The sequence below is a fragment of the Dreissena polymorpha genome, chromosome 4, assembly GCF_020536995.1.
Source record: "Dreissena polymorpha isolate Duluth1 chromosome 4, UMN_Dpol_1.0, whole genome shotgun sequence".
Lineage (NCBI taxonomy): Eukaryota > Metazoa > Mollusca > Bivalvia > Myida > Dreissenidae > Dreissena > Dreissena polymorpha.
This window is the reverse complement of record NC_068358.1, coordinates 107,002,789-107,026,736: the sequence shown is the minus strand read 5'-3', so window position 1 is coordinate 107,026,736 and position 23,948 is coordinate 107,002,789. Positions and strand designations below refer to the sequence as shown.

The window sequence follows — 23,948 nt, the reverse complement described above, 5'->3', positions numbered from 1 at the left end:
TTACTACAATATTCCCATATAAATGACATACTGTCAAATAATGAATTTGTATAACATATCCTGCATACACGTTACTCTAAAAAATACAGTTAAATTCAATTGAAGTTCAGTAAACAAGGAAATAAAAAAAAATTATTATACTTATAAATGAGTCTTAAATTAATGGTATATAAACTTGCAAAGAAATAATGTCAAAGAATTACATTATGTCTCTTGTAGACAAAGATCACTTTTTTTATTTACAACTTTTAATGAGATGGCCTTTGATCCCTTACCATAGTTCAACAGTTACTGCCTAAATTATGGCGCTAAACAACCCCACATATGGCTTTGTCATAAGGATGTTATCCAGTATCTTCTATTATAGTCATGTAAAGAAACCTGCCCTGCCCTCTGGTGGCCATGTTTTTTATATAGAAATTACATTACTTTTTGTAGAGGCTCACCACAGAAGCCTAAATTGATCAAATGTTTCTGAGAATTATATCATCATTTTTTCAATAGAAGGAAACTGCCATGCCCAGTCCTTTTATTATCAATTCAAAATATTTGCATGAAATTTTGAAGAGAGTCGCCAAGCATACATTTACTTAAACTGTAAACATTTAGAAAAGAGTCATGCCATAAAATCTTCTGTGAAGACTATGATGTACTCAAGCAATCGCTTTGTAATGAAATTTTCAATTCGTTTAAGCTTTTTTGTTTGACATGAATGCTATATTAATTTTAAAGATATTACTTTCAAATTAAGGACTTCAATAAAGGAATCCACAAGGTAGTTTCGGCTCAGAAGGTATTTGAGGTAAAAGTGTTGACAAGGGACTGCGGACAAAGGATGCCTGATGGCAACTGGCCCCAATCACTCCCCTTGGAAACTGTTAACCTTTTTTTACATCTATTTGATATTTTATTATTTTATAATTTAATTATTACTAAAATAATAATCAAAATGATAGTAATTATCATTACTATTATTATCATTATTATTTATTATCAAAATAATTAATATTATTGGTTTATTGTAATTATTATTATACCATTATAATTATTATTATTTGGCATAGCTGTCTAACTAGCAATCTTTTAAGAAAGATCATTTGAAAACACTTCCTGAGTAGAATCTTACTTTACTTACTTTATTACTTCAGAGTCCGCGGGGTACATTTAAGTAATACCCGAGCTGACAATGACCAATCCATCCAGCGTCTAACCTCAGTTTATATCAAAAGTATCGCATTTATGTACACAATGAGATATAAACAAAAATGAGTGATTTTAATAAAATACTAACATACATATATTTCAATCGTCAATAGCAAAGTTATGTTTAATAAATAATATGCCATAAGCACACATAGTACTATCGGAGTGTGCAGTTTGAATATCTATGTACATGATTGTGTTAATGGATTTTGCCAAAATGTCAAATGACTTCAAAATCAATTTCATATTGCTGCGACGATAAAAAAATTCATGATCTGAATGTCGTCTGCATTTAGCCAACGATCAATGAAGAAATGCACGCACTAATCAGTTGTGTGTGTAGGGGCTAAGATAAGACGTGTGAACGATTTACAGGTCGTTTTTGGCGGTCAGCTTTTGAGTTTGTCCCCTAAAAAATAGTCGATCATGATCGATTATTTATGGCACACTTGGTGTTAGAGCAATTAAAGGTCTACTCAATTTTTAAGTTTGTTTTATTTTAAATCCTTGCGAATATTTCAGTGGTGTTTAAAAAATAAACAGTAACTGTTATTTGTTGCGGTAGTATGTATTAGATTTTATAATTACAATTAAATTGAATCAAGTGTCTCATTTGATTGCTGATGCCAATTTAAATGTGCTCACACTATTTTCTCAAGGGAGGCTATAAATTAACAGCCCCAACATTTAATATATTTACATCTAATAGTTTCTTTAATCTTTACATAATACTCTACATACCTTCAACAATTGTTCTGTATTTTTGTGTATGAAAGATTAAAAAAATGAACAGTCCCTGTGTTTTGGAAATCTGCAATTACTTATTTCTTGATCAGAACAACTAATGAATCATCGCTGTCAGAGAGTGCAACAAGTGAAAGTGTCCAGGATGTTGCCAGTGACCCTGAAACCTCCCACCCACCAACCAAGCCATTCAAGCAGCGTGCCAGTGTATGGCGCACCAAAGGGGTCGAAACTTTAACTTCTGCTGCAGCAGAAAAAAATCCTGCTCAACCAGCATTTATTTGTAGATTATCGCATTAGCCTATCAGAATCAGATAACACATAGGCATAAATCATGTAACATTTGAGCAATTATTGATCAACCAAATTTGCATGTTCCTGCATGACTTATATAGCTTAATTATTATTTTATGAACAACTACGAAAAAAGATGAGAATTTAACAATAATTGATTAAAACACAGATTATGAGTTTGTTGCAGTTTTTCTAAAGTAATTGTCAGGTCTATTTCGTTTCCGTAGAGGTAGCTTATGTCGTCCATTTGTAAGCTCAAATTTGATTGGCAGACGAGTTCAAGGCTTTATTCTAAAAATAAATGCTGGTTGAGCAGGATTTTTCTGCTGCAGCAGAAAAAATGCTGCTCGGGCAGGAATTTCGCTGGTCGAGCAGCATCTAGATACTGCTTGAGCAGCAAATATGCAGCATTTTTTCGGCGTTAGCTGTATACGCCAGCTTTTCACCTTAGCCTGACCTTTGTTAGCGTCCAATAGAATTCAAATAAAACTTCCCGCGGCCAAGTACAGATGAATACACTTCATTGACTGCATTGGCTGATTTGAGAATACGACCAGAACATTGGAAACATGTCCGCGTCTTTGTAACACTGTTTTACTGCGTGTTCAGCATGAAACAATTTTATATCTAATGAAAAGGCTTAATAGATAGAACAGTTTTACACTCAATCTCGACATCAATACAGTTTGTGCGTCCACCTTTTATTTTCAGAAGATTTTCAGCGCGAGAACGTTTGCACTTAAAGGCTATGTTCTCATATTTAGTACTAACTTCCATATTCCTGTCAACATGTTAACATGTTAGAGTATAGAGAGCAGTGAAAGCGAAGACTCACTTTAATGCATTGCATTTCAACTCGCGAGGTATATCGGGTCAATTTGCGGCCACTGTGTGTGAATGTCAGAGTTTACATACAGGTCATCGCTGCGTCTCTACCCTATGTGCTGATCGGAGTTCGCGGCCAGGAAAATGATCGTTACATAATAAAGACGCTATAGCGTGAACTAGGTGAACTGGAATTTTCTTTAGACCAGACAGATGTTAAATGAAGATATCCAGCGATATCATATGGTATGTCAATAATAGATTCTTAATGTGTTTTACAACAAAACCATGATAAATATTATTTTTAATTAATTTAGCAAGAATTATGCCATCATATTGACTAATGAATTAAGCATGAGCGCAATGATTCTCGATACTGTTAATAATCGAATCAAATAGCAACGCCAGACAAACCACTAAAACAGGTTTGTTCGAAGAACGCGCGTATAAATATTTAAAATATGTACGAATACTTCGCGTGTGGCCGGTTGACTCGTATGTTTTAATTTCACTTCCATTCTTCTTTTGGTTTTCTGTTTTGTATCTATACGTTTATGACCAGCAATATGTAATAATGTAAAATAAGCCGCGAAAACTCCGCGTATCATCCCGTACTGCGTTTGCTGCAGCTAAGAACTGCACAGAAAAAGACATTCGCTATCTTTGATCTCATTCATTGAAGTCTTTACCTTTCATTAACTGCAACCACAATCAACGCCGTATATCCTTTTTAAAGCAGAAGTTAAAGTTTCGACCCCTTTGGTGCGCCATACCAGTGGGTTAGACAGTAGTTTGAAGCAAGATTTTCCATGGGTCACAGAAGTTGAAGGAGGTAAGAATACCTTTACTAACCTTAACTTTTATTATACGTTTGTAGTAAAATCACCACAAAATTTCATCTCAAGTGAATTATAAATTTGAAATATTCACTGAAACAGTGTATCAGAAGGGTGTATTGTCGTATTAAAGATTATACACTAAAGATAGTTGCATTTCAATGTGAAAGTATATCTTAATGTAATTGCATAAACATATAATAAATTTATTATTATATTATTAATATATTATTACTATTAAATAAAACTGTTGTTAAAAACACTAATCCAACCTTTAGTATGTATGATGTGCTCCTTGTGCATTTGTCATATGTGACTTTGTGAGGGATTTCAGCACCATGATAAGGGTAACAAGAAATATCTTTCAAAAAGATATACGGCATTGATTGTGGTCGATGTATATGAACGATCAAAAGTTATCTCTATGAGATAAAAAGTAGCGGATGCCTTTTTTCTGCGCAGTTCGTAGCTACATCACAAGCAAATCAATTACGGGGTGTTGCGCCAGATTTCGTGGCTTATTTTGCTTTATGTGATATTTTTACTCAGATGTCTATATTTACAGAATAGAAAAACACAAGAAACATGAAAATAAACGAGTGCATATAGGTCAGCCGGCAATACTCGAATCTTATTTAATTGCATAATTATAGTATAGTGAATTATTGTGCTCATGCTTAATAAACTGGTCAAAATGGATAAATATTTCTAATTAATTTTATCAAAATTGGTTCTTATCATGCAAATGTTGAAAACATATTAAAAATCGATGATTGGCATACCACAATAATATTGCCAAATATCTTTATTTAGTATCTTTCTGATCAGAACAGACTTCAAGTGCACAAAGTTTACGAGACGGCGTTTATATAAAGATTTCTGCAACTGACCGCAAACTGACCTTGATACCTTGCGGATTGGAATGCAATGCATTAAAGTTAGGTAACAATTCTGCTGCTGAAACGACGGCTTGTTTACGCCAACTGTACTCGACCAAGGCAACAGCTGTGCCTAAAATATTGATTAAGCGACTAAACGAACTATTTACTCCATCAGACAAAAATAGCATAGATTCCAATTTTGTCCTTCAATGAAAAGGTCGCAACCCCTTCTGCGAACTCCGGTGATGAACTGTATATAAACTCTGACTTTCGCGGGTTGAAATGCAATGCAAGTAAGTACTAAATATGAGAATATAGCCTTTAGTATAAACGCTTTTGTGCTGGTAATTCTCTGAAAATAAAAGGTGAACGCACAAACTGTATTTATGTCGAAAATTGATTGTAAAACTGTTCTATCTATTGAGCCTTTTCATTAGAGATAAAATTGTTTCATGCAGTAAAACAGTGTTACAAAGACGCGGATATGTTTCCAATGTTCTGGTGTTATACTCAAATCAGCCAATGGAATAAATGAAGTGTATTCATTCGTACCTAGCCGCGGGAAATTTTATCTGAATATTATTGGATACTTACAAAGGTCAAGTCAGGGTGAAAAGCTGGCTTAAAACAGCTTACGCCGAAAAACACAAAATCGTGCTTGCCCTAAGTGTGCTGGCCTCAATGCTCTGGTGATGGTCAGACTGTAAAAGGACCAGATATTGAGGCAGCAGACTTTGATGGAATGGGTAATGCATTGCATCAGGAAAAGCAACTTAGAACAGTTTGTATAAATCATTATACTTGTGGTAAAATATGAAACTGTACTGTTCTTGATTCTTTTAAATTACTTAGCTATTTAATATTATAATATACGTCTTTAATAAAATAATATGAGCAGAAATAAATGAATAATAAAATAAATGTTGTGTTTTGGTAGTGAAGATGTTGATAAAGAATCTGAAGAAACTTATAATATATTTGTTAAAATCAACACACAAATGGGGTTGCGCACCCTTCCGCATCAACTCTCTTCCGCACTGTGTCTGACAAAAATCCTGGGGAAATGCCTGTATTAGTATTATCATGATTAATAAAAACGTGATGAATACCCCCACATGAAGAGCGGATGAAAAGTACTTGAAATAGGGAAAACCATGCTGAATGTGTAAAACGCACTAAGTGACCCCGTGACCTAGTTTTTTGCCCAGCATAGCCCATGTTCAAACATGGCCTAGAGATCATCTAGATAAAACTTCTGACCAAGTTTGGTGGAGTGCTGATGATAAGTTCTTGAAATAGAGAGCGAGCACCATACTGAATGTGTTAAACGCATTAAGTGACCCTGTGACCTAGTTTTTGGCACGGCATGGCCCATGTTCAAACATGGCCTTAAGATCATCTATATAAAACTTCTGACCAAGTTTGGTGAAGATCAGAAGTAAACTTCTTCAATTAGAGAGCGGACACCATGCTCAATGTTTAAAACGCACTAAAAGACCCTGTTACCTAGTTTTTGACCCAGCAAGGCCCATGTTGAAACTTGGCCTTAAGATCATCTCCATAATACTTCAGACCAAGTTTGGTGAAGAACAGATGAAAACTACTTGAATTAGAGAGCGGACACCATGCTGAATGTTAAAAACGCACTAAGTGACCCCTTGACCTAGGTTTTGGCTCGGCATGGCCCATGTTTAAACTTGGCCTAGAGATCATATAGATAAATTTTCTGACCAGGTTTGGTGAAGATTGGATGAAAACTACCTGAATTAGAGAGCGGACAACATGCTGAATGTTTAAAACGCACAGAGTGACCCCATGACCTAGTTTTTGAACCGGCATGACGCATATTCAAACTTGACCTTGACATCATCTACATACAACTTCTGACCAAGTTTGGTGATGATTGGATGAAAAGAACTTGAATTAGAGAGCACACACTTAATACAGACCGACCGACAGACAGACCGACAGAGTTCACTCCTATATACCCCCCTAAACTTTGTTTGTGGGGGTATAATAATATTGATAATATTATTATTACAGCCATTATTATTATTATCATTAGGATAATGATGACGAGCATTATTATTATCATTAATATTATTATTACTATCATTATTATTGTTACAGTTGATACTTTATATTAACATGTGATTTGTATATTCATTTTTTAAACAATTTGTGTCATTGCTAATTTGACCTCATAACGTCATATTCTACTTATTTGTTTGCTGATGCAAAAACTTTCTGTTGTAGAGTCACCTAACGAAAATGAAGTCATATATATATTTTATATGTAAAAAAAACGTAAAAAACCCTTTTATAAGACTAAATATATCAGGAAGGAATACTATTTTCTGTGTCAATTCACTCATAACCCTGCAGGATAAAGAAATGTGCAGTAGCTACAACCAACAAAATTTAATATGTTATATTTACCATTCATGCTTAATCAACGCGCTGTATTTCAATCATCCATTTAATAACCCATGATACATTGGGTGTTTATATGTTCAAAGACCTAGACCTGTTCAAAAGAATTTTTGCCCGGACTTCTTACAGACACTTAATAAGGGGACTGGCTTACACAAATATCAAGCAGCCATGAAATAAACTATTGAGGCCACAAAAGGCTGACATTTGTCCTATCCCAGCCTGCATGAAAACCCCAAATGTACCCCGACATCTGGAATCACTCGGTCTCCCCCTGGCTCCTTGTCACTAAACCCCTTATCTGGCCCCTATCTTGATGTCACATGACCTCCTTTCACAGCCAACAAGTCAACAAAGCCAACCAAGGCTTATCAGCTGTGAGAGTTTAATACAGTGCAGATAGGCTGAAACGATTTCTTAGTGCTAGTCATTAATTATTCATTAGTCCAAGAGCAGAGGATAGTTTCTCCTTCTGGACATGCACTTGCCAATCTGTGACAAGTCAAGCATGATAACTGGAACTGGACCAAGAAAGCTAAACCTTTGGAAGCCACCCCAACAATCCAATCATAATAACCATAATGTCGTTTGTGAATAATATGCTACCAAAGGAAACAATTGTATAAAATTGTCATTTATATTAACCTTATTACGACTTACAGTTGCTGCAACAAATTTAATCAAGTTAAAATTATTTAACTTCTCTTTTGTATAATTCTTATTTCAAGTCAACAGAATATTATACAGGTTTTCATCTTAAAGAATCATGCAAATGGTACCTAAACAGCATGTCATGTACATCAGTATTATATTTATGCATCAGGACAAGCTAGTTTACAAGACTGTGTATTGAACATCATATAAATATTATCTGATCATAAAACTGATCACAGCTGATCACAGCACTGCTATTTACTTCTGTCTACATCTGTGTTTGGTGCTCTGTAAACACTGAGACCATGGTCTCACCTCATCTATCTGGCACTTGAAGCCACAATCTCATGATGTTCCCTGATAAGCCACAGATTAACCAAATTACTTCCATTGCCTGGTATGGTGCCACATTTGCCTTATCTCTGTCAGCTACAGGCATACACAGTTTCAGTCTAGGACAAAACTGTTAAACTTGCTCTTAAAACTTACCTGTTCAATCATTTATCATAATATATTCACACCTGAAATTCTAGCCAATCAGAGCCCAGCCTTCAGTCTTGATAAGATCTCCCATAGGACAAATTCCTAACCTCCATACTTCCTTAGTATGAATCTCTTAGACTATGAGACTCAGTTGCTTTGTCTGTCAGACTCTTCTAGTCACAGATTCTGTCATAGCATGTGCTGACACTCCTTCACATACACAATAACATGAACCTTTATGACACATAATAACATACTATTTGTGAATAAAATATTTAATGAAATGACATTTTATATTATATTATTAGTGATATATTGTACCTAGTTAAATAATGATAACCACAGCTAAGTATAATAATAAACAAAATTCCTTTGTGACAAAAATATCATGAATTATCAGTTACTTACATATAAACAAAAAACTTTTTAATAACATGTTGATGTTACAAAATCATATATAAAAATGCTATTTATCATAAAATAACTTCTACATATATCACTGTACTCATTAAAAGTTACTACTGAATCTCATTTGTAGTACAAGTACACGAATACGCAACTGCCAAACAGATAGGTCGATAGTTGACAATAATTCTGTTTATTCCGTACACTTATCCTTCATTTCAGTCTTAGATCTATTCATCAAAATAATCAAAGACTTTTTTGTTTTTTAAATTTCAAAGTAACAATGTTTTCCTTCTTTCCAAAGTTTAGAAAAGCCACCATTTTGAATATTGATCACTGTAAAATACGGCAGTAAAATGTTCCTCTAACAATAATCATGCCTAGTGACAATCAAAGTGACAAAAGTGACAATACCAACAACAATCAACAGTGTAATCAGTTTTAACAATGAATCAAGTGATTCCACAGAGAAAGAAACAGGCTCTTACCTCGAGCGGTTTCATGGTGACCAGCGTCTTTCACATTCCATAAGCATATGACACTGGTAAGAAATTCTCCAGAAAATGCTGGCGACCAATCACAGTCTCTCTCCACACCTCTGTCAGGGCGAGAGAAATGTACACACTGTTACTATATTTAGCACTCCCAGAGAAGGTACCGGCACTGTCAGGCTGGAGAGGGGAACCGAGAGATTTAAACAGCTACTGGTACTCAGGGGCTGACAAATGGCGAATGGCAAGGTTTGTTTTGGTTCACTAAAAGGATGATACTGAAGTGCTGTCAGGCTCCAGGTGAACGCTGCTGTGACTTATCATCAAAGTGTCTCTATCTTCCTACACAACAGCTTCTGGTTTGTGTATACCTGCTTATAAGCCAATAGGCTTGCGCTGAGCTGAGCAAGTGGGGAGAACGGTAGTTTTGGAGCTACAGTGACTTTGTAAACAGAACTGAACAAGGGGAATGTAATATTGCATTTGTTCTGTTGAATAAGGCCCCTCAAGCCAAGTCTTATCAAGAACATTTGGAAATAGCTACTGGTAAAAGTAAATGATTCTATGAATGTACAAAAGCAACTATCTTATTTGTTATAACAGTTCTACATGCAAATGTAGGTATACCTGGCAAGTGTCACCTCATCAACCTTATCTGCCATGATGCTCATGGTGTGTGCATGGGCATGAACCTTTTACCTGCAATATAGCAACTATAGGAAATTATTGTTGGCAGTATTATAAATGAGTGGGTCTCTTGGAAAACTGCGCTATATATGCATGTGCGTAAAGCATTGTCCCAGATTAGCCTGTGTAACCCCAACTGGCTTAGCTGGGAAGATGCTAAACTCTTTTATATAATTTTTCAATTTTAAAGAACTGTCTTCTGAACAAAGATCCCTTTAAAGGGGGAACATTTTGTCTTTGATGAGCCTGTGCAGTCTAGGACAAAACTCATCACCAAACACACTAGAACATTGCTATTGGTTTGATTACTATAATTCATTTAATGCTATTGGGCTTTTCAAATAATTTCAACAGCCTATATGTTATAAGACAACCAAAGTTCATAACCATGTGAAACAACAAAAGCTGAAGGTTGAGCACGGAACTCATGTCTCATATTCCATTGCAGACATTCTAGATACAGGGGCATCAGAAGCAAATTGACATTGGGGCGGCCGAGGGGATGGTTATGGGAGGGGGTATCCCCCTCTCGTTGGTGGGGGAACGGGGGGCCTCCTCCAGAATTTTTTTTTCAAATTTTAGCATCAAATGGCGCATTCTGGTGCGTTTTTATGCCTGATACCTGACATTATACACGTCTATTGCAGGCATATTCTAAATGACAAAAGTTGTGACAGACAGACGATGGAGAAGTGATCTCTATATGTCGCAGTTTGTACTTTGTAGCAGGCGACACAACAATATGGATCATGTGGGTTGAAAGAACGTTCTACGGGATTTTTTTTTCCCGAAATTCCGTTTTGGAAATATGAAATTCGTTGGTTGGTTTGGTGTAGACATATTGAAATGACACAAAAAAGTGGTAAAAACATTAAATAAGTTTTTTAGAATTATCGATATACTTTGAGTTATTAAAATTAATTCAGGTATCTTGAGGTATCTTTAATTTTGTGATAATTAAGGGCTATTGGATATCGGCACATTTGTTTCATTTCAAACTTTCCTTTATATTAAAAAAGAAGCAAAGGCTTAGATCACACCGATATCCCAGGTTTAATTACTCAATAATCAAGGGATTATCGTTATAAAAGAAACCGATCAATTAAAAACATAATTGACACGTACACTACCGTGGGCGGGTGATGACAATCAACAATACACGTGTCATAACCGCGAAAACATGATTACCTTGCTTCCTGGTAAAGATATTTTCAAATATATGGGTATTAAAATATTAAAAAAATGGAAAAAAAATGCCGAAATTTTACTTTTGCCGAAAATATTGGGGGGGGGGGGGGCGGCCGCCGCCTCTGCTGCCCCAGCTCCGACGCCTCTGAGATAAAATTGGTTACTCTCAAAATATTCATTGATATTATTATTGAATAATTTACCGAATATAAATGTTTCCTTCTTTATCTCAATGGCCAGTTTATGTTAGCAAAATATGACAGGGTCAATCAAGAGTATTATCATCACAATTTTTAATATGGACTGTGGGCACAATAATAATATTTTGACAAATTATGTCACTACGTGGGTGACAAACAAAAAATTGCACTGTGCTGTTGCACATTTTTTTATTTTGATATTGACTCTGGCAATTTTTATAAACTGTAACATTTTTGTTAATCAATAATTTTATAAAAGATATAAAAATCTATATAAAAATTATTATATAGTAAACATATTTCAAGGTGTCAATATGTTCTGTATGCATTACTACCATTTGTTCACCCAAATACTCCAATGCAAAGCAGACAAAAATGGAGTCATACAAATAAAGGGGAACAACTTAGACTAAACATAAAGCAAATGGGATGTTACTGTGGAATATGTTAATCTCTTTTATTTTGGCTGGTCCTTATCATGTTAGATGTTTGTAGTTCATGTCAGGCAATATTTCTGAGTCTCCATGATGAAAAATCAATATAATCTACATTGTGTTAAAACTATACCAAATGTGTTCAACTAAAATCTCAAAGCATCATTAGATGACTTACTTTTGAGGATTGTATACTTTTTATTGTTCATTAAAGTTGAATAATGCAATAACTTAAAACATAATAGAGTTTTATTATACAAAGAAGTACACACCATTGTTATATTACTTAATACTGCAAAATCATCATTAATCATTATTATTGGTCTGACATTAATTTTCATTGATTTCATGGGTGAACTCTTCCACCAATTTATGAACGCGACAAACAATTATTCCCTATGTTCAATTTGTTAAAGACCCAACTAACATAGTCACAAAAGACAATGAATATCCAACATAATCCTTACATTATCATGTGTTTGTTTGAAATGAAAATACAACACTTCTGAAAGTGCATTACATTAGGTTACACTTAATATTTCGTTGAAAACACTTATGGAGTGCAGCTGTATCGATACCGTTAACTTTGGTTAGGTAAATAAGTAAGGATAAGCGCGAATTGTTGACACCCTTTATAATATAATATAATAATATATGATGACCTGTGATGAACACCTGATCAAGTTTGCTCCTTTATTTTGGCACACCTGCAATAGTGACCCCTCCAACCTGATTTAGACACAAACACATCAGAGAAGTACAGAAGTAAATTCCTTTATTTATAATCAGAAATCAACAAGTTTTACATGTCCACAATTTTGTTTGTTTATAAAAACCATAAGATATCATGCTAACATACATAACCCTTTTCCCAATACTAGTAAGAAGCAAAGTGAAAATGGCTTTTGAAACCGGCATAAAACCAGAACAGTCTGCGAGTAGCTCTCAGTCTGTTCAGGTTTTATGCTGTTTGCTGCACATCAGTAATTAAGGGTTGGATATGAAGCCTTTAAAACTTGAATCTAGTAAGAAAGGTCTTAAATTAAATTTAACTTTCTTAGGGACTACAAATGCATAAAAATACGTATCTAAGTAGCAAAGGGATAAATGATTTTGAAGTATTACATGTGAATCACAGTAAGGTAACTGTGAAATGTCTACCATAGCATATGACATACCCTTTGGGTCAAAAGTACATTCGCCAACAGCTACAAATAGATATCACCGCGGTGACAAAATTGTCACCACGGTGACAATTTTTTCTCTGCGGTAATAAATTTATCACTGCGGTGATATATTTGTTACTGCTGTGATACTTTGTCTGACCCAAAAAGTTTGATAAGAGCTCAATCAAACTGACCAATGAAATAACGTCTTGCAAAACGGCGAATATTTTAATTGAAGCTTTATTCGTTGTAACTTAAGAATTGTCACTTTAAATTTATGTTTATATAATTATAACTTCAGAATTAATAATCTAGTTGACAATTTCAGAAACCTTATTATTTTCCGTTGCCTCAAGGTCTGTGCGTGTTTTTACAGCCGGATAAGTGTCATAAAACCGGGTATACCGTGAAGGCAGTGGACCGTTAAACAAGCGATAACGGATTAATAGCACAAGTCTTTAACAATGGATTCCCTATGATCTAATTGCGATAAAACAGATGATATGCCAATAAGTGTAATTTAACAATTACAATTTTGTCACTGTGGTGATATCTACCGTACATTCGCGGCCATAAGTTTACCTCAGCCATAAGTCGAGGGGTATAATGTGGCTAGAAAAACTTGTTTTTTGCCTTGACTCTGCCGTAAGTCGTGGGGTAAATTTCCTCAATATCTCGGACATGTTTAAGTGACGTTTTAGTCATGGTTCTGAGGGCTTTTGTACCGGCAGTTGACATGTTTTGAGATATTAATAATAAGAATATATTTAAAACGAAACATTCAACGTTTCAATTATTTATTATCACAAAAAATATATTTTATTGTTCAAAATCATAATAACATATCATTCATTATTTCGAACTTAATATATATTTCACAAATCAAAATTATTATCCCATTTAACGTAATAAATTTCAGCGTTTATATTATGAGCAAATATTTTTGTATTCAAATGTTAGTGCTAATGATGTGAAAATTCGGTAAAATCTTGACCGCAGAAATTCATTATATGGTGAAAATAATTGTAACTTGCTCTCAAAGTATCAACAACCCTTTCGCCATTATGCGTGAAACACGTGAATTTACCAACACTGGCATCGCTCGCTATTCGACTGTTACATATTCGTAAATCACGAGATACCAGAGGAATATTTTCTGCATTCAGGAAAAATGATAATACTTAGCAGATAATCGAATGTAATTATGTATTTAATATGTCCAATTACACTTTTTAATAATCCAGGGTGAGTGCATAATATTATTATAATCAAACAATGAATGAAATCTTCACTCAGATGAGATCTATTTATTTACTAAACGATTACGCATTAATTGTGGGAGAGTTGTGAATAAATCAACGAAACCACACCTTCATCCAATCAAAAAATATACCATGTGAAGTTGAAAAATAGCATTTGATTAAAGGCGTATCCAACGATCCAGTAATTATTTTGATTGGTCAGAAGTAGTTTGTAACGGATAAATATTTTAGGCATGACGCAATAAAGACAAATGATCGAAAGGATGCCAACACTACACTTTGCACTTTGATCGTAGTCAAAAGGCCGAGAAGCGATAATTGGCATAAAGACACCTGCACCTGTTGACAGTTTGTATTTACACGGATTAACTTTAAATGGGTACAAGTGTCAGCAGTCGATTTTCTATTGTTCTTAGCAAACAACGGACGATATTCGATAGACAAATTGCTATGTATAACTTTCGCCAATTTACTGTATGTCACAAATGTTTAATATTTTCGAAGTTATTTTTACATGTTTTTATTTGGACTTATTACGAAGATTAATGAAATAAAAATCAATGTAAACATGAGTATTTTGCTATCTGCGGACATTTAAGTAAAACACAAGTCAGCCTTACCGTAAACAGTCATCATTCCACCGCTTCGGATATTTATTACTTTAAAAAAAAAAAGGCACTGAAATATGTTTTTTTTTTTTATTTAGTACCTCAACCATAAGTCGAGTTGACTTAAAGTCAATTTTGGGAGCGTTTTTAGGTCGACTTATAGCCGCAAATTTACAGTATTTTTAGCTGTTGAGTATTTGTACTTTTGACCCAAATGGTACGGCATAATAGCAGCTATCTTTCTACCATCTGTGGTCAGGTCATCTATGTTTAATGTACATCTTGTAATTTTTATATCAATTAATATTTAATCACTTGTCATGCAGCAGAAGAGTACACACAAACATTAAAATTGAATCGTAAGAATTGCAAATGGAGAACATAGTTACACATAAAACAAATTCTGATGGATGCTATTTTGTAGTACATAATGCATGGCAAAACTGGATTTTAGGGACATCTGCAAATTTCCCTCTCAATGCAGACATGAATTATAACAATGAACATTCCCTCTTTTCCAGGATATATTTATCTAATAATAATTCAGCGATTCTTTTAATTTTTTACAAAGCACTGGAAAATGGCACTTTCCCAATTAGGAAAAAATAAGAAATTTCCCAATTGCTGTAAAAAAAATTCACAATTAAAGGTTTCCAAAAAAATTTTTTTTTTATAAATAATATTTAGTTTCCCTATGCAGCTCCATGGCTTGAACATAAGTAAATATAATATTGACAACTAGACAACATATAGTTATCAACTTTAAGTATTTGCAAGCAAACAATCAAATACACAAATGTCCCAATATGAAGAATTCATAACGCGAATTTTCCCAATTCCAAGGGTTTTTGTGCATATTTTTCCCAATTGGGCTGGTACCCGTGCTTTTCCCAATTGGGCAAAAAAAATAGCTGCCTTTAAACATTTATGATATTTATTATTTTTATATATATTGACATTTTTTCCCATATATGTCTCCAATGGAAATGGAAATCAATTCTACAAATATGAGAATTTTACACCAATACAGTATAGTAATAAAAAGTGCCAATGTATTTAATATAAAATCATACACATTTCATTTTCCTTCTTTGTATTTCCCAAGCTTTTTAAATTGTTCACATTTTATTTTATCATTACAAAAATAAATGTTCAATTGACTGAAAACAAGACCTATGTCTTAAGCAACCATTTACAAAATACATATTAAATGAAATTTCTTTTTTTTTTCGGCGTAAGCTGAATAAGCCAGCTTTTCACCCTGACTTGACCTTTGTAAGTGTCCAATAATACTCAAATAAAATTTCCCGCGGCTAGGTACGAATGAATACACTTCATTTATTCCATTGGCTGATTTGAGTATAACACCAGAACATTGGAAACATATCCGCGTCTTTGTAACACTGTTTTACTGCATGAAACAATTTTATCTCTAATGAAAAGGCCCAATAGATAGAACAGTTTTACAATCAATTTTCGACATAAATACAGTTTGTGCGTTCACCTTTTATTTTCAGAGAATTACCAGCGCAAAAGCGTTTAACTAAAGGCTATGTTGTCATATTTAGTACTTACTTGCATTGCATTTCAACCCGCGAGGTTTCGGGTCAATACGCGGTCATTTTGTGAAAGTCAGAGTTTATATACAGTTCATCACCGGAGTTTGCAAAAGGGGTTGCGATCATTGTGTCTTACTGACAATAACGTAGTGACTGTAATGCATTGCATTCCAATCCGCAAGGTATCAAGGTCAGTTTGCGGTCAGTTGCAGAAATCTTTATATAAACGCCGTCTCGTAAACTTTGTGCACTTGAAGTCTGTTTTGATCAGAAAGATACTAAATAAAGATATTCGGCGATATTATTGTGGTATGTCAATCATCGATTTTTAATATGGTTTCAAAATTTGCATGATAAGGACCAATTTTGATAAAATTAATTAGAAATATTTATCCATTTAGACCAGTTTATTAAGCATGACCACAATAATTCGCTATACTATAATTATGCAATTAAATAAGATTCGAGTATTGCCGGCTGACCTAAATGCACTTGTTTATTTTCATGTTTCTTGTGTTTTTCTATTCTGTAAATATAGATATCTGAGTAATAATATCACATAAAGCAAAATAAGCCACGAAATCTGGCGCAACACCCCGTAATTGATTTGCTTATGATGTAGCTAACAACTGCGCAGAAAAAAGGCATCCGCTACTTTTTATCTCATAGAGATAACTTTTGATCGTTCATAAACATCGACCACAATCAACGCCGTATATCTTTTTTAAAGATATTTCTTGTTAAATATACTAAAATTCGCCCGATTGGTGCAACAAGGTACCATGTGCCTTCTAATTTCAATGTCACTTGGTACCTTTTTGCACCAAGGGGGAGAAATACATGTACTGTTTTAGTGGACAATATGCCCTTTTAATATGAAGGACATCAACAATGTGAAGGACTTTCAAAAGATGACTGCGTTAAGCACAAGATGTTAAACTGTTAACAGTTGTCTATGCTCGGTGATCACCAATTTGACTGGTGAGCCAACTGGCTGGTCTGTTTTAATCATCAACACAGGTGAACCATATGTACAGCAAAATAAATGGTAATAGCTGGGACATTTGATGCTGGCTACTGGTTTCAGAAAGATTTATATCCCAGGCTAATGCAGTAAACACAGCCAAAATATCAAAGGAAGCCGTCCTATGTCCCAAGTGTTTTGCTTTGGCCACATGTTTACAGGGGAAACTCATTAAATGGCAACAAAAATAAATTGGACAGATAGCCTTGGTCCCCAGTGGGTGGTGGGCAATAGGGGATCTAGAGACTGGGTGCTCCATTATTTATGCATGAATACTTAGGTACCTTGAATATTCAGTGGCTAAGGCACACACAATGAAATCCTATATATCATTAGATTATTATATTATAATAAATAATGCACACATATAAATAACATCAAATAAAAGTATCATCTGAAAATGAAGTTAACTTGAGAGTCTAACATTTTAAAAGATCAATAAAAACTGGGCAAGAAAGAAAAACAAATGGTTAGGGTAGACTTTAATATGTGCAGTAAATGATTATGACAGATAATAACATACTGCATGAAACAAAATTATCATAATGCAAAGGCCCCAACACACTGAATTGTATGTTCAATTTCGATTCAATAAACTTGCAATTCAGTTTCTGTAAAAAACTTTAGATATACTATGTGAAGTGACTGTTGGAAATAATATATATGCTAAAATGCCATTTAAAGTGTTAAAAAGGCTTTTAATGCTGGTATATTCAGGCCCGTAGCCAGGGTTTTGAAAACGGGGGTGCGAATTTTCCTATCAACGAATGTTATTGAGCAACGAAGTTGCGAAGGGGATAGGTGTGGGATGGGGTGTTCCCTCAGGACTGCAATCGGGGTTTGAAGTTTTCCTCCTAGCAACATTTTGAAAATGAAACGTAAAACACTGCATTCTGGTGACTTTTTATCTGTATTTAGAGACTGAAGTTATGGAGAATTTTTATATGAAATCTCCGTTTCATTGACCATACTCAGTGACTGATCGACATGTATATGATATAACATACATGTTTTTCCCATTACCGTTTTTCATTTACCACCTTTTTCGACCAGTCACGGAAATACATTATATTATACGGCGTTTAACTCGACACTTTCTTAAAGGCAACATTTTAATCATAATCTTTATTCCTTACAAAGTCTAGAAAGGAGCATGTTTATACAAGGCAAAAACTTAACTCAGGACCCTGTGATAAACGTCTCTTAATGCAATCAAAATTTGGTCCACATTGAAAATGCCACTTTAGTATAACTGATTAAGAGCCTGTTTCATGCCACCCTGAATAATTGAAAGAAAAGCCCAGAATTCTACAAGTTATAAAGGTAAACCAATTACCATGAATAATTTAGTATCAATTCTGTGATAAAAACCAACAGTCACACACATGAAGACATTGTCAAAGGAAAGCAGTGTGCCTAAAACATTGCTGTAAAGGGAGAAATGAACCCCAAAGGGAATTCTACAGGAAAGGTAATTAAAAGATAGCAGCATCCTCAGTGTCACACTGAAGATGATTACTCAATTATCACACGCTGCTGGAGCCATGAAACAGACTTAAACATGGACAAGATTTCTTTATTAAAATGGGTGAAAAACTTAATCATCAAAGCACTATATAAGTAATAGTCTGAAACATTTTATAAAATAGCACTTCCTGAAAAGCGATAGACTAAGGGGTTTTAGGACATTAAAGGGGCCTTTTTACAGATTTGGGCATATATTGAAGCTTGTCATTAAAAAATCTTTTAATTGATAAATTTAAACATTGGACCTAAAAGCCTCCAGTAAAAACACAAGAATACCATTAAAAAAAAAGGAAAAAAAAGTAACCCTAAACTGGGCTCAAACCACTGATCCCTGGAGTCCTGGAGTAAAAAGTCTCCCACTTAGACCACTCGACCATCCGTGCTCATGCTATCAGCGGATGTATTTTTTACTTATATGAGCAATCCTCGTAGTTTCCAAAAATACAACGAACTTTCCAAATTATTATATCGTTTCTCGTTGAAACTTTTTATAATTTTCAGGTGTTCAAATCATCAAAAGATGCATATAATGGATATTTTAGAGCATGGTTAATGTTCAGTATTACTATTTCCTCACAAATATCATAATTAAAATGAAAATGTGCGAATCTGAAACAACTTTTTTTAATTTTGTCAATTTACCAAAACATGAAAAGGCCCCTTTAAGAAAGCACAAAAAGTTAATTAAGAGTTAAGTAGGAGCTTTATGAATGCAAAGTGTGTGAGTATTTCAAAGTTTATGAGGTCCTCTGCACCTGAGGCTGCGTTATTTGCGGACCCGGAATGTGTCCCAGCACATGTACCTAATTTACATACTAGACGCACAAATGTTGGGGCTAATTTTGAAATATACATGTAGCTTTATTTAAATAAAAGAATATAAAAAAATTATGGTCCTCTGCTGTGGGGGAAAGCAGGAGTACCCGGAGGCAACCCCTTATGTCCAATATGTTGATCACAAACCAAGCTCACATACACAGAGATGAGAAAAAACCTGGTTGCCCATGGAACAAGCACATTTGTTTCTCTTTAATAAAAGCACATGTATGAACCACTGCACTAGCCAGACAGCCTTTATTACTTTTTAGATTTTGTTTGCGATGTTTTATCAAAAATATAAAATAAAGTTAATAACAAACAACATTTGTTAATACTCATTGATGAAAAAATTGCTTCTGGCAATCTGGCTAATTAACAACAAAAATAAATTGTTCATGACAACAAATATTTTTACCAAGTTTTATGTGATCTGAGTTAGATAAGGTAATTTAAGTGATTTTTTATCATGCAAGGGCCACAATGAAAAAGTGCTTCAGGGGTTGATACTAATGTTTTATAATTGGTTGCCCAAATGGGCACCAATCTTTAGTATTTTTGTTGCCCATCTAAAGACTAACAAACCCAGTACCATGTACATACAGTCCAACCTGCCCGAGCGACCGCCTGTTAATAGCGACCAACAGTCAATAACGACCACACCGATTTCCTCCCGAACGATTTCACTATATATTGAACCTGCGAATAAAGCCCACCTGTGAACAAAGACCAACGACCACCCTTTTACATTCCCAAATCTCCATTTTGATAGCTTACAACGACCACTGCAATCATAAAAATCAACGATTTCGCAACTTTCAAATAACAAAATGGCCGCCAGGACGCTGCGTAGTCACGTGATACACATCTTACCAGTGGACTCGTCGGTCGCTATGGAGATATTGGCAAGTGACAGTTTATTGCACTCGATAGCAGTTGTTTGTTTATTTAACATGCATTGCTAATTGGTAGTCGCCTGCTTCTTTTATGCATTTGACAGTTTGTCAAAAGTGTAAAAATTTGTCTTTGTATTTAAGTGACTCGCGATTAATCTACTAATTGCCGAAAATATCAAAGACAAATTTGGGGCTTTCATAAACTCATTAAGGAAATTAACGGTTTCATATCATTTACGATGCCTATTAAAGACAAACATTTTAGTAGTCATTCTCTTCTTAAATTTCTCCGTAATAAGACGTTCATAGATTATAGAAAAGTAAATTGTCAGTTCAAGTTAACCAGCATGGCTTCCAAGCGTAAGTTCTTGACGTTGGAAGAACGCGTTAAGGTCATTAGTTTGTTAGGTAAAGGACACAGTTGTAGACGAGTGGCTAGTGATCTTTGTGTAGGAAAAACTCAAATTCAGAGCATTTTAAAGCGTAAACATGAGATTATGGACGAATTCGAGGAGAACGTAAACTGTGAAAGTAAACGCCCTAAGCGTGAGTCGGAATTCGCGTATATAAATATCAGATGTCATTTATTGTCCATTACTGTCAACTTTACTGGTTGTGTAGTAGTGATTCATGTATTTCATGTATAAATGTTTGCTATGTTATGTGTATTTTGTACTTTGTTCTTTGTAGAATTACATGTACATGTACGTATACATGTATATCAAATGTTATTCATACAGAATATGATAAATTAAATAAATAATAAAAACATAAGGGAATAGAAATACAACATGTAATAAATATACAAATGTAAAACAAAACTGTGTTTCAATCCTTTATTTCATTATACATGCATAAGTATTCAAACATTTAAACAATAGAGCACATACATACCGGTAGATAAGGTACCTGTTAAAAAACTACTAGCATATTTTGCAAAGTTTCGATCGACCCTGCGAATAAAGACCACCTGTGAGCAAAGACCACAACGACCAAATCCCTTGAGTGGTCTTTATTGACAGGTTGGACTGTATACTGTAATGTGTATCTAAGACTCTCTTTAAATAAAATAATTGATAACTAAACAACAAAATTGAAACACTTTCTGTGACTAATGTCTTAATATAAGTCTGAGTGGAATAATTTCCTTTGCCTTTATAAATGAAGATTATTAAAATAATTATTAATACATAGTCACCAATTTTTATTAAATGTTTAATTCAGGGGTCTCTGCCTGGTCTGGGGGAACAGTACCTGTACCCTTAGGTGGGGGAAAATAAGCGTTGTTTGTTTAAAAAGGGGGATTTTCCACCAATTAATGTATGCATTCAAAATATATGCCTTTCACATCATTTATTGGTTTGTATTATCTTCTTACTGTCAATACAGTTTAAAACATATCAATTCATAACATGCTGGGTGGGGTAATGACATCGAAGAATCGATAATGGTTTGGCTGTCAATTTCAGTATGAGACAGTGTCTCGTTGTTTTAATTACATTTTGGAAGCGGTAACAACGTCGAGGTATTGACACATTGTTCATTTTCATTTGTTTTGCTAAGTTCTGCCTCGTCATCGATTTCATTTCTGGTACTTTGAATCTGAAAGCGTTTTTTGATTCAATAAAATGTCGATTTTCTTGCATGAATTAGAAATGGTTTTCGTAATTTTCTTTCGATATGATTTTTTATTTTGGGACATGACAAAAAAAGACCAAATGTAACCAAATATAAGCTTTGATTCCCGAATAATCACTGGCCTTTCGGCTATTTTCTTTTATGCTGTATTTTAAACCATGTGTTGTTATTGAATCAGAAACCGGTACCAGTTTAAGCAGGTGCGGAAAGGTTACACAGCACTAAGCATTATTTTTTTCGATCCAAGGGGGAATTTTCGTCTGAAATGGGGGAAAAATAATATACTTTTTGACGGGGGGAATGGGGCCGAATTTCGGCCCCAAATATTGCAGATCGAGACCACTGTAATTGCACTGAATTGTTTCAAGCTTTTAAAAAAGCTAGTTGCCCTTTCAGACTACCAACCGGCAACCACTAATTTCCATCCGTGTGCGTAAGTGCTTAAGGAGATCTGGCTTTTTTTAACTTGGCCGCGATTATACACACTTTATAATTAAACCTCTACCAATTGGATATGTATTTTGACCCCTTTGCAGTCCCTTAGAAATGTATATTTAATGAAAGACTTTTCTTACTTGATTTAAGTTTTAAAGGCTTTATTTCCAACTCTTAGATACTGATAGGCAGCAAACAGCGTAAAACCTGGACAGACTTGCACAGCCATTTTCACTTTGTCTCCGAGTGGGAAAGGGTTAAACAAAGGTTTCATGTTGATCTATTTTAAACTATGTGAGAATATGAGTGGACATTGTGCTCATCCATGCTGAACCAGAAAATATAAGCAAACACAAATTTGAAACACATACCTTGGACCGTACTCAAGAGACTGCATTTTTTTTTAACTCGTATTTTTGTGACTGGATAGATGGACAGAAAACTGGATTTTAATATGCCCTCCTTGGAGGAATAATATTGCTCCAGCAAATTTTGTTTATTTTTATTTCCTTCATTTAAGATTATTCCTTTTATTTATTTAAGCTTATATTTCTAATACAAAATGAACATTATTTTTTAAAATGATGGGACTACGGTGAAGAATAATTAAAAAATTAAAATGAAAGAAAACAAATTTTGAACATTGTACTCACACACTAATTTACATCACTTGCTCAGAGTCCATTTATTTTGTTAAGTTACCATAGACTGAAATGCTCAGGACAGAAAGTCAATTTCAAATTAAGTGACAAACTCCTATTCCAGGATAGATTTTTCTAAAAATTTCCCAATATATTTATGATAGGCCTTATGATAAACATTTCCTCCAACTGTTGTCAAAGGGCAGGAAATAAAATTCATTATCTTTCTAATAAATGACAAAATGTTATTGAAATGAATTGGAAATTCTTGATAGCTACAGAAAAGGCCAAGACATACGGTGACAAATGAAACAGTTACCATGGAAACCAAGTATCAATTTCATTTTCTGTTCGTCTATGGGTCTGTAGCTCCATCCGGACACTTCCACAGCAAACATAGGCACAGATTCTGCAATTTTAGTGGGAGATTATGAATTCATTGTCATCTGCAACAAAATGGATAGTCTCTTATGCAAATTATGTTGATGGCTAATTTCATATCTGCAACATTATCAAGCGGTTGCTGTAATGTACAGTTTCTAAGACGGAGATGAAACATGAGTATTTGTAAAAATTAAACATCACCAGACATCTTATTCACATTTAGTCTGTGTTTCT

General features: G+C 34.3%; 1 protein-coding gene across 2 annotated transcripts in view; it reads right to left on the bottom strand.

Moving 5' to 3' along the window:
* LOC127878198 (zinc finger protein basonuclin-2-like) overlaps window positions 1-23,948 on the bottom strand; it is an 89,018-nt gene that overhangs the window by 59,456 nt on the left and 5,614 nt on the right. The window contains exons 2-4 of one of the 2 annotated variants that reach the window (XM_052424685.1): window positions 23,650-23,739; window positions 9,877-9,948; window positions 9,247-9,356 (exon numbers count right to left, since the gene is read on the bottom strand). In XM_052424685.1, coding sequence (XP_052280645.1) covers window positions 9,247-9,261 — 15 coding nt within the window. In that variant the 5' untranslated portion in view covers window positions 9,262-9,356; window positions 9,877-9,948; window positions 23,650-23,739. Of the gene's footprint in view, window positions 1-9,246; window positions 9,357-9,876; window positions 9,963-23,649; window positions 23,740-23,948 lie in introns of those variants that run through there. The other variant, XM_052424686.1, reaches the window with a different exon arrangement.